General features: G+C 37.4%; 1 protein-coding gene and 1 long non-coding RNA gene across 2 annotated transcripts; one reads left to right on the forward strand and one right to left on the reverse strand.

Moving 5' to 3' along the window:
• Positions 1–286: 286 nt before the first annotated feature.
• On the forward strand, positions 287–3,764 carry LOC114525059 (L-tryptophan decarboxylase-like). The gene is made up of 3 exons (XM_028546267.1): positions 287–356; positions 2,140–2,602; positions 2,751–3,764. The coding sequence occupies exons 2-3, from the start codon at positions 2,156–2,158 to the stop codon at positions 3,528–3,530; spliced, it is 1,227 nt and encodes a 408-aa protein (XP_028402068.1). The 5' UTR covers positions 287–356; positions 2,140–2,155; the 3' UTR covers positions 3,531–3,764.
• Position 3,765: 1 nt separating this feature from the next.
• Positions 3,766–10,483, reverse strand: LOC114525060. Its single transcript, XR_003687145.1, has 2 exons — positions 10,326–10,483; positions 3,766–5,354 (listed from the first exon to the last, which is right to left on the reverse strand). It is a non-coding gene; the product is annotated as an uncharacterized LOC114525060 (long non-coding RNA).
• Positions 10,484–17,316: the final 6,833 nt, after the last annotated feature.

A 17,316-nucleotide genomic window follows, 5' to 3' on the forward strand; every position in this document is an offset into this window, starting at 1 on the left:
TGACCGACCAAGAGCTAGTCTAAACTAACATTTGTCGATATTTTTCTTTCGGCACTTAGCAATCTTTTGTTGTTCAACCGAAAGAATACGACCACCCCTGCGTGGTCTGTCTTGTTCAGTGACGCTGCGCTGTCACAACCTAAAGCTTTTGTCATTTCTGCATGGATGAGAATTCGCAGAACACTACAGTATGCAATGCATTGAAAAGAACTAGGAATAAAGTACACTTAGCTTATTAAGCAATCGTATAAATTTAGAGGTGTCCAACTCCCTGCTAAAGTTTGTCATTAGATGCTGGCTTCGATAACAGCTCGAACACTCCATCGAATTTGATCAGAAACAAAGAATATTTGAAGGTATCTTATCAATTATTTTCTGAGAAAAATAGTCTGTAGAGCAAAGCCAATTTTCTGTAGTGCAAGGGTGTGCTTTATGATTAAGTTGTACCCTATGCGAGACCTAAGCCTTAATATCAAGAAGATAACGTAAGAATAAATGTTAGAATGGAACGCATACATAAATTATTTCAAAACTGATTTTCCCGGATTACCAAAGCAAATTAATCTTGAAGTAAATTAATCATGCAGATTTTCAGTTCAGCGAAGTACAGTCATATCCGTAGCCCTGTGTATAGTTATTTCTATGTGACATTTAATGTGGTCATTCCGTCATTGATATTTCAGTAGCTTTTGAATACCCTGAATTTGCATAGATACACTGCATTATTGTACTTTCTATAACAACTATTAAAATGTAGGGCGAATGCAGGGAAAAATAGATACCCGAAGTGCATGGAGCCGAATTCAGTGCCGTACGAAGTATTAATTCCCGCTTTACTTAAAATTTATTTCATGATTTCCTTATAAACTTCAAAGAGCTTTTCAAATTTAAATAATTAGCATCGAAAGGAAAACTATGTTTAAAAATGCCAAAATTTACGCTTATTCACGGTTCAAAAATACCAAAATTTACGCTCGTTTCTCAGTTCATGACCAAACAGCTGTTTATTGCAATGCGTATTTTCCTCTGATACTGCAAACAATTGACAAGACGTTTGCCGAAGTTCAGATTCACTCTTTGCCGTGAAGCAGTTTTTACAGCCAAAAGCTTTTACATGTGTATATTCAATAGGTGTGGTAATTTCAACTTTAATAGTCGGCCAGCGCAGAAAACTGTCCAGCAACAAAATCTTTGCATTTCAAAATCGAGAGGCATTATGCGTTGGCATTAAACGAGTTGTGCATAAACGTGCATAACAAATGTAAAATAGTTTTTTTTGCTCTGCGTACCGCATAGGCGAGGGGCGGTTGGGTGGCCGAGCATTTTTATGTTCCTAAAGAACATTTTCATGGCTCTAGCCATGCGCAAGACGTTCAACGAAAGATATACGTTAAGATTAATGGAATGCTGAGACGCTGCATGTTTAGGGTTAGAAAATTATAAAACCATTATCAATCTTAGCATACAGCCATATACCTACATGCGATATCTATATCATAAAATGGATGAAATCGTCTAGGATTTCTCCTGCACCAGCATTTTAAACAATATATCCATGGCGTAATCTTACATAAGCGGTCGGCTGCGGTCAGGCATTTTCAAGTTAAACAGACACATATAAATTACGTACCTGACTTCAAAACATAAGAAAATGTTGTTCTGAAGTATTACTGAACTTTCTACGCGGCATCACGACGAAACACTGTTGGTATAGCAGCTCGACTGGCAAGCATAGTCCGTATCATAGAACGCCGACTTGACTCCTTTAGCGGTGAACTGCTGAATTGAATGACTGGTTGTTGTGGTTCGGGCTGATGAAAATACAAAAATATTCGATGTAAAAATCAGATTACATTAATTCATTACAATTCTGAAACAAAAATTAACCTATAAATTACTTCCCTACTATTAATCTCTAAATGATGAGATGAAATGAAATTGATGTGCTACAGGGTGCTTCAAAGTTAACCCAAATTTAAATTACACACTGTCGTGCATAGCATTCTCCGTTTAGTTATCTAATTCTTATACAGAGAAGAAGAAGCATCTATTTAGTTTTCTGAGGAAATCTTTCTCATATCATATGAACAAGAATGATAGGCCATCTGTTTAAAAGCTCAATTTTTTCCACCGCTTTAGGACAACACATTGAAAAATGTCGAAAACGTACACACTTGGAAACTGGGTGACTGCAGATCTCAAAACCATTTGCAGACACGTAAAAAACGTGCGAGAATCGCCCGAAGTCACACGACCATCGCTTTTAGCCTTGAAAGATTTGATTGAAACCGACCCTGAAGTGAACATGCTCTTCTCAACCATGTTCACTTACAAATTCGACGACCCAGATATCCCGGAGAGCCCCATCTCAGACTACATGAATATGCTGCAAAAGATGGAGACGATCATTGCGAAACCCCCCGGATATAATGATCCCCTCGGCAGTGCGCCCCTTAATCACATCCTGATCTATGTGATGGCAACTCCTCCAGGAACCATGGCTTTTATCAACGATAAAGTCAACAAATGCTTCAGAGATATTCTCAACGACTGGGCACAGCTGTTGAACAACGAGGACTCGAAAGACGTCCTAAATACGAAGGTGATATTTGCCTTACCATTTAGTCGTCTCTGTTTATAAATAGAAAGAGACTTACATCCACTGAAATAAAAAATTACATTAAATAAAATTGGCTAAACTATGTTTAAAACTAGTGTCTCGTCAAGTTAACTTTGATCTTTATATGCAGGATGGATGGTTGTGCCCCGAGTCATTGGCGAAAATGCCCGACTTCCTTGAGACGTACCAAGTCGACTTGACCGATCCTTTGTACTATGGATTCAAGTCCTGGAATGATTTTTTCGCCAGAAAACTGAGAACGGACAAAGATGTTCGCCCAGTTTGGCGACCAGATGATCCCTACTCGATCAGCTGCCCTTGCGAAGCATTTCCGTATTTCATTGAAAGAAACCCGAAGCTCCGCGATGAATTTTGGATCAAGTCTCAGCCGTACAGCTTGCAACATCTGCTGGATGACGACGCCTTGACCGAAAAATATGTGGGAGGTACCGTGTACCAGGCCTTTCTCAATTCTACCAACTACCATCGCTGGCATGCACCGGTTGATGGTACAATAACCAAGGCATACATCAAGGAAGGCGCCTACTACGCAGAAGCTCTCTCAATGGGTTATGATCCAACAGCCAATACCTATTCCCAACGCTACCTCAGTCACGTGGATACCCGTGCCATAATCCACATCGACACAGGGAACCCAATTCTTCGTACAGTCATCTTCATCGCCATAGGAATGGCCGAGATTTCAAGCTGTCCTATCGATGTTTACTACGGGCAAAAAGTGAAAAAGGGCGATCCTCTGGGAACCTTCATGTTTGGCGGGTCCTCGTATTGCCTGCTCTTTGAGAATGGCGTGCATGTCAGGTTCACCGCGGAGTTTTATCCAGAGCAACTATGGCCAAAACTACTGCAACAGGTCAATGGCAATCTTGGTAGAATCAAAAGTGTCTGAATTGCCCTGTATAACTAACAGAAAGAGCATCTAAGAGGCACAACCTTTTGTTTTATATAATTCTACATAAAAAATTCATGAAGTAGTAAGTAGTTGATAAGGGACGATTCAATTGGTGATTTTGGGCTAGACTGGTGCACGAGGAATCAAACTGAGATACGATATAAAAGGGTGATAATTATTATGAAAAATTTAGTTCAGGATAGATGGTCTGTCTCATGTGTAAATGGAACCGTTTTTGCGTCCGCTGTCCATAAGGACTGCGGAACGCTTAGTCATCACGCAGAGGCTAGACGGGGTTTATGGCAAATTATAAATGCAAAATATCTGAGCATGCGCGAAACGGATGGGGGAACCGCAGGCGCCCTAAAAACGTCATATGCTCACGTGATGACCGCAATTTCCGGTACGATCTGATCTGCTAATTTTGTCGACAAGTTCTGAGCAAACTGCCAAAGACAAGTTCGCAAAATTCGATTTGATTTGGCCGTTTTTTGCTGGTAAACGTCGCCCTACTTCATCTCATTCAAGGTACGCTAACCAGTTTCACCTTAGGCTTAGCTGTATTTATCTATAAATGTGTTGACCTTGAGGGCCGAGGCTTGTCTCAAAGTCGACGAGGTGACATGCAGTTTGTTAAGCACGCTTTTTGTTTTGTCTTTTAGTGCGATTCTCGTCGAGTCATCGCAGCAACAAACTCACTGGGGCCTTGTGTCTGCACTGACTCGTTTGTCAGGCAATTGCGTGTTGTATCGCAATCGAAAAATCTATAAACTAAACGGGGCCTTGTGTCTGCACTGACTCGTTTGTCAGGCAATTGCGTGTTGTATCGCAATCGAAAAAGCCATAAACTGGGACCTTGTGTCCGCAAAAAAATTGCTAAAAACTTGCTAAAAACTTGCTAAAAACTTGCTAAAAACTTGCTACAAAATTGCCAAAAAGTATACAAAAATATTCATCTGAAACTGGATAACAAATCAAACAAAAGACAGTCTGCACAAAACTACTGACAGTCACGTGACATCATACTAGACATGGGAGTGTCAATTGAACAATATCGAGCAAGAGTTGGTTCTCATGCAAACTTTGTGAGACAAAGAGAAGTGTCCAGACGTCTGACAGGTACTTTCTGGAACACAATGTTGATGATGTTTTATTTAAATGTATTTTACTTCCCAACATTAAAGCAAATAAATGAACAATACAGTAGATCAAATGAACCAGTAATTTGGTTTATCAAAATGGTCTGTTATCACCAAGTGTATGTGCCTGGTTTACTAAGATTGTCAAATGATGTGGAAACAAACCCAGGACCTACAGTATATGACATTGTTGATGCAACAAAAACTGTGTGTGCTGATTTTAGCCAAGGTTGTGAAGTCAGATTTGGACAAAATGCAGGAAAGCAATGTGTTGCTATGTCCTTGACTGCAATAATCTTCAGCCAAATACAAGATGTTACAACCTGGGATACAGAATTATTAAACACAATTTTAATTAATGGCAATGACCTTTATACATGTATATCCAATTCAGTGAATAAAGACTTGTTGCTATTGACTGATGTGCCTGAAATGGTTTCTGTTAATGACATAATCTATAATTTACAATACAGTGAGTCATATGCTGGTGATGTATTCATGGCATGCAATAGTCGACCATATTTCACACTTCTAAGTGCATTAAATAACATATTCCTATTTTCTGAGCTAACATACAGTTTTGCCCTGCTTACTATTGGTTGCAATACTGTGGCAATATTGAAAGTTGCAGATGGGTCTTTTAGAATCTTTGATTCTCATGCTAGAAATTTGTTTGGTGTTCCTAATGAATTTGGAAAATGTATTTTAATCACAATTAACAATATTCAAGATCTAGTTGTATATTTTCAGACTCTTTCACCTGGAGGTGTTACACCATTTGAGGTCAAAGGTGTTCAGTTTACTTCAATGTGCTCACTTCATAGTGAACATGTAAGAAGGGGAAACCCCGGGTTAAACAACCCTGCAACAAATGATGAAATGTCAAAAAAAAACAAAATATGCTAAACATAAACAAGTAGGTGAAAGTAGTGAGGCAAGAGAAAAAAGGTTATCAAGCCAAAGGGCATATAATAAACGTAAAAGAGAAAATGAAACAAATGAACAGAGAGAGAAAAGATTAGCGGCAAAAAAAATGTACAGGGAATATAAACAGAAGAATGAAACTGTAGAAGAAAGAGAGAACAGGCTTGGAGCAAGAAGACAGTATCAAAAATGTAAAAAGAACAATGAAACTGTTGAACAAAGAGAGACTAGGCTTGCAGCACAGAGAGAACAACGAAGGAAACAGAAGCAGAAAAATAGGCGAAATAATAAAAAATGTCATCATGTTGACATTAGTGATTTGATAACACAATTCCACAAAACTGTGTCAGAAGGGCCATTATATATTTGTACATGTTGTGATCAATCATGGTACAAGCACAGTGTTCAACGTGCAAATAACCTGCGACTGAACAATATCAACATGTCTAATCATTTACAAGGAAAGTTAAGTGTTAATGGTGAAGAATGGATTTGTAGATCATGTAATGACTATCTACGTAGAAATAAAGTACCTCCATGCGCAGTGTCAAATGGGATGAAATTTCCTGCCATACCTGAGTTTTTTGATCTAAATGAATTAGAATGTAGACTTGTGGCTCCAAGGTTGGCATTTCAAAAAATTATGCAAGCACCAAGAGGTAAACAATTCAAGATTAATGGTAATGTGGTGAATGTGCCAGCTGATGTGACAAATACTGTCAATATGTTGCCTAGGTTACCTCATGACACAGGTACAATTAAAATTAATTTGAAAAGGCGTTTACAATACAAAAGTTCAGCATTATCTTTAAATGTGAGACCGCAAAAAGTTTTACAGGCAACTGCGTGGCTTGCAAACAACAGCACCCTGTATAAGGAACAAGGCATAACTTTAGATTCTAATTGGGCAAAGCACTATGCAGATAGTCTACAAAATACTTGTCCAAGTGATGGCAGCCACAATACACAAGATAGTGACACTAATAAAACAAACAATGATAATTGGACTGAGGGAGAAGCAGAAATACCTGCTGGAGTAACTGATAGTATGCTTACTGCCACAGATTTTCTTAGTGACCATGAAAGGGAAGGTATTTATAGTATTGCACCTGGGGAAGGCAACAGACCAATGAGCATATTTAGAGACCAATATTGTGAAGAACTGGCATATCCTGGTATTTTCCTAGGCCAAAAACGACCAAGCGATAAAGACAGATTAGTCAGTGCATATTACAGTGAAATATGTAAATCTGAATTAAGACGGTCAGACCGCAGGGCTGCTATGTGTGTAGAAAATATATTCTTTAAAACCAAAAAGCTCCAAATGAAAATTCTGTTAGGAAAATCCCAAATTGCATTGAGAAAATGTAAATCTGGCAATCAAGCCATAACAGCAGGTCAATTGAAGCAAAGAGGAAGCCTAGAGAACCTTATCCACCATGATGAAGGTTACAAATTTTTGAGAGGATTACGAGGTTCACCACCCTATTTTGAAAAAGCAAAAAAAGATTTATTTGCAATGATTCGCCAACTGGGTCCCGCAACATTGTTTTGTAGCTTCTCGTCTGCTGAAACTAAGTGGAACCATTTATTAAGAATACTTGGCAAACTGGTTGACCACAAAAACTACAGTGATGATGAACTTGACAATTTAGAGTGGAATGATAAATGCAGGTTAATTCAAAGTGACCCTGTAACATGTGCTAGACACTTTGACTTCCAATTTAATACATTCTTAAGACAATTTCTGATTAGCAGCACTGCACCTTTAGGAAAAATCAAAGATTGGTTTTATAGAGTTGAATATCAACAACGGGGGTCACCTCATATACATATGTTGATATGGCTTGAAAATGCACCAGTGTTTGGAGTCAGTGAGGATAAGGATGTAGCTGCATTTATCGACCAAATTATCACATGCCGGAAACCTGATTATGACCCAGGACTGCTTGATTTAGTTAATCGACAGATGCATAGACACTCCCATACATGTAAGAAGAATAACAAAAATGTTTGTAGATTTAATTATCCTCAGCCACCTATGAGGTCAACTTCAATATTACACCCACTTGAAGACACATTTTCTGAAAATCACAAAAAATCTCTTAAGCAACAATGGAAGGATATTACGACAAAACTCAATGATTTGAAAGATGGACAAGATGTGACATTTGAGGAGTTTCTCCAAGAATTGAGTATCACAGAAGAAAATTACCTTTTGGCTTTACGTTCATCGCTGAATTGTCCCACAATATTTTTAAAAAGAGAACCAAATGAACTAAGGGTTAATAATTACAACCCAGCATGCCTTAAAGCATGGAGAGCCAATATGGACATCCAGTTTGTCCTTGATGTATATGCTTGTGCCATGTATATTGTGTCCTACATTTCTAAAGCACAGAAAGGTATGAGTGAGTTATTGCGCAAAGCATGTGAAGAAGCAAGAGAAGGCAATGCTAGTATAAAGCAACAAGTACGAGACATTGGTAACAAATTCCTTAACAGTGTTGAGATCAGTGCTCAAGAAGCAGTTTATGTCACCTTACAATTACCAATGAGAAAAGCTTCTCGTAGTGTGATATTTATTCCCACTTCACCTCCAGAAGAAAGAGTTCACCTGTTGAAACCATTGAGTGAAATTGAGCATATGGAGGATGACTCAGAAGAAATTCATGCAGGGGGTCTTTTAAAACGATATGTTGAACGACCACACTCAGTTGAAAATGTTACTCTAGCTGACTGGGCAGCTTGGTATGATTCTTGTGGCTCAAAACCATATAAACCAAAAAAATCATCTAAACTTGATATTGATTGTCTACCAGAAGAAACATTAGATGATGAGAATAATGATGATGAGTTATGTGATGATATTAACATAGAAGTATTGAAAGGCAGCAATAAACCTAAGAAAAGACAAACAGCTCGAATCATCAGAAGTGCATGGTTTAACAAAGAAGCTCACCCAGAGAAACATTATCGTGAATTAATTATGCTTTTCACCCACTGGCGAAATGAAGATACAGATTTAATGAGAAACTACTCTTCCTATGAAGATCATTATTTAGCCAGAGTTGATGAAATAGCTGAACAAATGAGTCAATATGCGGTCTGCGGGGATGATTTAAATGACATTCAAAGCAGGTTAAATGAAAATGATGATGATGATGAGTTTTGTAACATTGCACCAGTTACGCAGCATAATGAACTGCAAGATCAAAATGAAGGTGATGTTGATTTACACCCTGATCTAAATGAACAATATGATTTATCAGGTGATCTTGGTATTCCATCAACCTCAGTAACTAGTGAGCCACTTGTGTTGAATGAAATGCAGGATGATGAATACAGAACAATGGTACAATCATTGAATAAAGAGCAAAAAGAATTCTTTTATCATGCTTTAAATCTCATTAAAACATCAGATAAGCCATTTTATTGTTTCTTAAGTGGTGGAGGAGGAGTTGGAAAATCTCATCTAACAAGATCAGTTTATCAAGCTGCTCTCAAATTCTATAACACACGTGCTGGGCAAGATTTCCATCAAGTTAAAATACTTTTATTAGCTCCAACTGGTAAAGCTGCATACCTTATTAATGGCAACACAATACATAGCACCCTGGCAATACCAGCTAGCCAATCACTTAAACATTATAAACCATTGGATTCAAGCCGATTGAATACATTACGGACTCAATTAGGTGGAGTCAAACTAATATTACTTGATGAAATTTCAATGGTTGGAAATAACATGTTTACAGTGCAGATAAACAATCGCTTAAAAGACATCAAAGGTAGCAAGGAAGATTTCGGAGGCGTTTCCATAATTGCAATTGGCGACTTGTTTCAATTACCACCTGTATTTGACGGTTACATTTTTAATGATATCCAAAATTCAGAATATAGCATACTGTCACCTAATCTGTGGAATAAACACTTTAAAATGTTTGAATTAACTGAGATTATGAGACAAAGAGAAAGCAAAGCATTTGCAGAAATTTTAAACCGATTAAGGGAAGGGAATCATACAGAAGATGATATTGCAAAGATAAAAGAAAGATGTGTAACTGAGGCTGACTGTCCACCAGATGCTCCTCGACTGTATATCAGAAATGACAATGTTGATGAGTACAACCAAGAAGTTTATGACAGAGCTACTGGCAACAAATATAGCATAAAGGCACAAGATAGTGTTATTGGAGCAAACACTGCGGAATTAAGAGACAAAATTTTGAATCAAGTAATGAAAATGACTTTGCGAAACACTAAACAGCTTGCCAGAAACTTACAACTCGCTGAAGGTTTAAGAACAGAGATGGTCTTGAATGTAAGAACTGATGATGGTCTCACAAATGGAGCTGGTAATATTAAATTAATACAGTTGCATCAAGCTAACAGACCATCTGGTATAGTATGGGCTGAGTTTGATCATGAAGATGTTGGCAAAAAAACCAGACAGGAAAACAGACACCTTTATGTGCAAGGTATTGAACGTTCATGGACACCAATCAAACCTGTTACAGCTCAATTTGCTGTTGGTAGAAATAAGGCTGCTCAAGTTGTGAGGAAACAGTTTCCATTAAGATTAGCTGCTGCAAAAACTATACATAAAAGCCAAGGAAGTACTATGTCTGAAATTGTTGTTAATCTCGACACAAAGAGAGCATTCTCGCATATCCATTATGTTGCACTGAGTAGAGTAACCTCATTAGATGGTTTATATGTCACTGACCTGTGTGAGAATAAAATAGCAGTCGATGCCAAAGTTGTTGCTGAGATGACAAAATTACGAACAGATAAATCTTTGAAACTCTGTTACACCCCATTTTATAACCTTGACCAATCTGCCTTGAAGATCTGTCATTTAAACGCGCGTTCTCTGCATAAACACATTAATGATGTCCGTAAAGACTTTAATTACTGTAATGTTGATATAGCAGTATTTACAGAAACGCGATTTAGTCCATTTGATGAGGATGAAATGTACACAATAGATGGCTTCGAACTATTCCGAAATGACGCCATGTTTAATCAACGCACAAACACAAGAGGCTATGGAGGTACAGCAGTGTACAGCAAAGTACCATATGTTCCAGGATATCCCTATTGTCACAACATGAATGGTATCGAGTTCACAGTGATCAAGGTTGCCAGCAGAGCTGATACTACCATCATTGCAGTTTATCGTTCACCAAAAGTTCCTATCAGAGACTTATGCTTAGCTTTGACAACCATTTTGAATGAGCATGCATCACTACAGAATATTGTGATCGGAGATTTCAATGTCAACTGGTTAGTGGACACAGAACGACAACCGCTCTACAACGTCATGGTAAGAGACCAATGCTCATAGACAGTTGATATGTGATGTTACAACAGACAATCAAACGCTAATTGATCAAATATTTACAAATATTTCCGAGTCTGAAACAGAATCAGGTATTCTTGAAACATATTTTAGTGACCATAAGGCAATCTGGGTTTCCCACAAACCAAGGTATTAGACTTTAGACAATTATAATTACTGTTATGTAATACGTCTAATATATTCAAGACATATTACTTTTGCAAAAAAACAATGCAAACAACTTAAAAGTGAACTTAGTTATGAAATCATACAAACTATGCTATGCTATGAGAATATACAGTATAATATGTTAATTGTTATTTGGAATAGAGATTTTGGATCATTTTGATCATTGCAGTTCATATAAACAACATAACAGAAATAATATACACAGCTCTTACTAAATTTATTGTAGTTTCATGAGTTACTTGTATGTATGCGATAATTAATGCAAAACTGTGATAAGTGCAGCCATACAGCCATATACTACACCTTATATTACATGGTGGTTAATGGAGGGGGTTAGTTTTCAAAAAAGCCAATAACTTTCTATGTTGTTGGTTTCATTTGTAAAACAAACATGCTCTCCCCTTCCATTAGCCACCAAAACCTTGCATGCATGACTACAATAGGACTAGGCCCATTCTTGAAAATGATGTAAAATATTGTACACTCTGATATGCCCCGTCATTTTCAAGAGTTAACAGTAACAATGATTTTAGTAATATAATTCTATCCCAATTCTGTTATATGATCATATCAATAGTAACAAAATAATAACTGAAAAGCTCCTGCCATGTCTGGTTGTTGCATGTATTCCAAGAAATAATTAAGGTTTGTATACTGTCCTATGGTATTACTTGCATTAATTTACCAAGTACATCATTATTCATTGTTACTATGTTGTAGTTCTTCCATCTAGCATGCCTATTATTAACAATAATCTGTAATTCTGTTGTTTTTTCAGGATTAAAATCATTGGCCATTGAAATCTTGCCTGAGAGTCGAATGAAAATATGTACAACCCATGTACTGCACATCCAAAATTGACCATACTGGTATAACTAGCTTCTGTACTGGAGAGTCAACATCAATTATTATACTGACATACAATTCAATAATGGGTCCCATGGAGAGAAGTTTGTTAAAGACATGCTACAGGGATTATTCTATCCATTGGTGAGACTAAAGTACATTATATGCTTGACAATATCATTATACTGTACTTATACTGGATTAGTCATCAACTGCTATGCACTATGGGTGTGGTGGACCAATACACAAAATCATTACAACTGGTACCTACTGTAGTCTGCAGTATATTGCTGGTTCATGCACCCTGGCCCAACTCCTTCACGCTAGGAACTCATGGTATGTGGGCACTGGTGTGCATGCAACTGAACCTCCAACAACAATGATTGTACCAGCTTTAGCAATCAGCACAGGAAAAGCCTGGATTGTCACACAACAATGACATTGGACATTTTATTGAATATATATAAGCACTTGGAAGCTTGACTTGGAATATGGGATTTTATTTCTGAATGGATTTCAAAATAATGAAGATAACCATGCCATTGGCTTATTCTACTTGATTATTTTCATTTATCTGATGATGGTCTTCTACTGGAAACATCACCTGTTTATAACATCACTCCTCTTTCACCTTTGGTTGGAACACTCTCCATGCACCACGATGTTTTGGACAAGTCAATGAAGTCATGTTCAAGCAACAGTGTGGAAGCTATAGTACTTTGAAATGTGTAATCCATCTTCGATCGATATCTTCAAATGGAAAACATTGACTCTCAAAGCAGATGGACGAAGAGTATAAATTCAAGACATATTACCACACACCAGACTGACACTCATGAGACTAATTATTTATTACCTCTAATATAGTACTCATGTAATATTTTAGCTTAAGTAATTCACAATGCATAGATCCCATAGCATTCATTTTCTTAAACAATGCATTCATTGCATCATTATGTGCATCCATAGATCATAAAACATTTTGCTACTGTCAAACAGAAACACATCAACAAAAAATATTATTTTCATCTTTATTTAATGTTTAATATCAACCATTCATTACCTTTATGTAACAATAACTATTAACAAATTGCAAAGTATAAGTTATTAGCTAACTAAAACTTATTGAATAACTAGTAATTTTAATATTTGTGACTACAAATTCCATGTGATGAATCAAGTTGTGCCTATACTGTATACAGTAATATTGTCATACCAAGTCAATATAGAAACGAAAACACAACTTACAGTACCTATTATTACTTTCCATGGTGCAACTCTTTTTCATGAACAAAAAACGTGTTTACATAATATTAACAAAACCGTCCCTACGCCAGGCAAATCTAAGACCCTAGGCTACCCTCATTGACAATACCACCTTTTCTTCTACAGAAACAGTGAATTTCACTCTATCAATTAACAACAGGGTTTCGGTTATCATATCTTCAGACAACTTTTTAACACTTTCTTTTACGTTGTAATCATCTTTCTCAGAGACTGACTTAAACATCTCATCTATGACTGCTTCAGAACAGAAAAAATCTACCCTTGATTTCTCCTTCCTCTGCTATAATAACATTTGCTGTAACAACTGACACCAAACTTCCGCTAAGCATACTTAATTTACAACATTTACACTTTATGAACTTATCACTGCAATGAACCAACTTACTTTTACAATTTACGCATAAAAACGCTTTATTAACTTCTACGCCCACAATGTTGCCAACAAATAAACTGGTTTCTTTCTCATTCGGCACAAGCTCCATTGCTGCCTTCACGATCTCCTCCTCTATACTCATCTTTTCATCGGGCAATTCTACTATGGTAGAACCAGTGTTAGTATTCAGACATTTGCTTCTATCAAGGCAACTTTGACATCTTTGAACTTGTGCACTTTTTCCACGATAACATGGGCAATAAGATCTTCCCACACCGTCAATTCAATTGACCCAGACGCATCTGCCACTACCAGATCGCATTTTCTTAGCTTCTTTCCATACGCATTCGAGAAAATAGTTGTCACTTCTGACTTGTGCAGAACAACAGCTTTCAGTGAAACCACTTCTCCTTCTTTTCCTTCCTCCAAAATACTCGCAACGTCAAGAAACTTCGAATTATGGTCCTTCCACGGGAAGGAAACATTCTTGGCATCTTCGACTTTCGAATACTTTTCCAACTTGTACTCCGTTCCCTCTGCAAACTTTCGTTTTTGTGGACTGACTTGTACTAACCGCACTGGCGACTTGTCATCTTCCTTGCGTTTGAGGTTGTTTCTTTTCTCGGGAGAAAAGCACACCACGCGTCGGCTTTCGTCCCCTCTTGCACGACAAAATGGAAGTACCTTCCACCAGTTTTAGCTGGCATTGCCAGATCGGAAACCCGATGGACGAAGCCTTCTACATCCACTTTTTTAGCTGCCATGTTGATAAAGCACGTGCAATTTGCAAAAAAAAACAGCCGAAGGCCGAATCGCGAAAAATCGTCCCAGTGTCCTAACACGGCCGCGCGGCCGGAAATAGGTCATGTTTCAGGGCCATAATATATCATCGCGCATGTGACGAAAACGTCTCATGTGGAACCAAATATTTCCACTAGGATTTCCACTAGGCGAAAATTTTCGACCGAAGTTGGTTTCTATTGTCAAAATTCAATAGATCATAAATTAGTTCCACTTGAATGCTTCTGAGACAAAGGAAATTTTCGTTTCGATCGAAAAATTTCGCCTAGTGGAAATCTGCCTTTATATAGGTCTCTCCGTTGTGCGCCCAACGTCTGAAATTGTATCCCTTGATATTAACTCTACTTCTGCTCCTTATCCATTAGGCCGGCCTTACACGGTCCCACTTTTCGCTCAATATACAATTATAATAGAATATCCGAAAAAAAATTATAATCTATAGACACTCAACGGACTCAGCACCAGAAGGCCAAGAACCTTTAGCTCGACAAGCCTAACATTGCACGCCTCAACAAGTAAACTAGAGGAACTTTCTCATTAAATATTCGATCTAGTTACGCAGGGACGTATCCAGCCCGAAATGAGTAGGGTACAACTGACTTTTAACAATAAACCAGACAAAGTAGTACAATGCGGTGCCCCTTGCTGAGGCCTGTTGCCTGATGGCTTCACTACAGTTTTAATATGCAGCTATTTGCCCACAATGTGGTTGTGAACGTCATATACCAGGGCTCACCATGAAAATCAAATTTCCTATTAATAATTGTCAGTTTTCCTGTATCGCCAATAGACGGTTCATACATACTCACTTGAAAAGAAATGAAAAAGATGGCGATATTTATGGCACAGAATTATAGCGACATTTAACCAGAATGCATTGCGAGCATCTGCCTGTATGCCTGTTGCTGTAGTTTAATAATCATTTATATTTAATAAAGGGAAAGGTCACTTTTTCTATTGGGAATTTAATAATTAAATATTACTGCATATAAAATTTGGTGTATTGATGACATGATCAGTACAAGAGTATGAGAAGCAAAAATTTTAATTTCATACAGTAAAACACATTTCAACTTTACTATAAGCCACGTCCTTAATTAGTGCGAATGCAGTAATTATTTACAATGAAAAAAATAGTTGATAAAAAATAATACCTGTAATATGAACTGCTGAAAATAACGGGCAGAATCAACCTATTATTAAATATTACCCTCATCAGATGATTTTACTCACTGCCAGGAAAACTGTCAGTGAAATGTGAACTATGTACAAACAATAGTAGACTATTAGTAACAGCATACATGATATGCATCACAGGTGGTTAATACATGTAGGAATTGATGATATGATTCCCCAAATTAAAGTCTACTATATGAGAAAACAATGATTATAGTGACTATTGTGGCTATACTAGGAGGTTTAAGTGCAGGGGTTTGTGCTTTGCCTCATAACTCCTACAATAAGGACCTGTGTACTGTATTTAAATCAGGATTTATACTTCTTGGGAATGTATAGTGTCACCATAATGATAATACAGTAGTATATAATAATTCATTTTAAATTAGAATCAGTATGATATGTATTCCTATTTCTAACAAAAAATTATTACAGTTTAACAGAAAACATTACCAGAATATTGGATGAAATTGTTAAAATGACATTATAAGTCTAGTACAAACAAAAATTTGTCGCATGAAATTCTTCATTTACTTGTCTATTTGTATAATCTTCAGCAATATCACTTTCATCATCATGCTTGTCGACGTTCAATGCACGATGCCGATGGACACTTCTGCAGCCGATCGCTGTAATCTGTAGGCGTACAAAACTTGATTGCCCAAAGACAAACTAATTGCATTACACATAAGCGAAATCAGAGCTTTTTTGGCCGCAAAAATGAACTTTCCAAAATAGTGGTTTGTTTACGTGCACTGGTTCAGAAGCATGTATTTCAGCACGAAAGCAACGATTCCATATCCCCGAGTGCTTCCTCTATCTCTTATTGTACATCTACGATCCTCCAGATTCCCCCCAAAATCCGAGCCCACGGTAACTGGTCTGATCAAAATCCGAGCCCACGGTAGACGTCTGATGCGTTGTAACTTATACAATTTTGCATGTGCAAGCGGTAAATACCTATCGAAGTTGGTCGGACGGACGGACGAACGAACGAACGAACAAAAACCGAGCAATTATAATGCGGTGCTAGGGCACCGCAATTACAGAAAAATCCGTAGATAATCTTTCATTGTGAATGCCTGATTCAAAACAGACTTTGCACGCGTGATTTAATAATTAAAATATCACTATGCATTCCTATAACTTCCCACTACTGAGAAACGTTTTATTTCCTTATTAATTTCTCGCCCAATTCACAACAAAATTCAACCAAAATCTAATCAACTCTTCACACAATGTTAACCATTTACTTACGAGAAAACGAATTCCTCGCGGAACAGCGGGCGCATGTACGCATTGCGGACCTATTTTTATTAATAAAGAGCGGTCAAATGCAATGTTATCTATCAATGCGGGTACCTCAGTCAGTATTACCCCCCACACATTTTTTATACAACCACAAGAAACCTTTCCACCTTTTTTAAATAGCAACGTTACACTTCCTCCTCCACTTATGGTAAAAAATAAATAGCCCAAAATAAAGAACCCAATATAGCATTCGCGTTTCCCTTAATTACTGACTTGTCTTCCCGTTCTGTATACTTCTACCACGCGTAACTGCTGGAACCATTTTCTAAATCCAGTATTTGGTAACACCATCACCTCCTATTGCTCGATTTATAAAATAATCAGCTATATACTTGCATTTTACATCATGCACTATTGCTTCCAAGACATGCACCAAAACCAAAGGGTGTCAAG

The sequence above is a fragment of the Dendronephthya gigantea genome, unplaced genomic scaffold (assembly GCF_004324835.1).
Source record: "Dendronephthya gigantea isolate DGI-Jeju-01 unplaced genomic scaffold, DenGig_1.0 000033F, whole genome shotgun sequence".
Taxonomy (NCBI): domain Eukaryota; kingdom Metazoa; phylum Cnidaria; class Anthozoa; order Malacalcyonacea; family Nephtheidae; genus Dendronephthya; species Dendronephthya gigantea.

Coding starts and splice junctions, on each gene's coding strand:
- LOC114525059 (XM_028546267.1), top strand. CDS start 2,156: ATGTCGAAAACGTACACACTTGGAAACTGGGTGACTGCAGATCTCAAA. Junction 2,603..2,750: donor AAGACGTCCTAAATACGAAG/GTGATATTTGCC, acceptor CTTTATATGCAG/GATGGATGGTTGTGCCCCGA.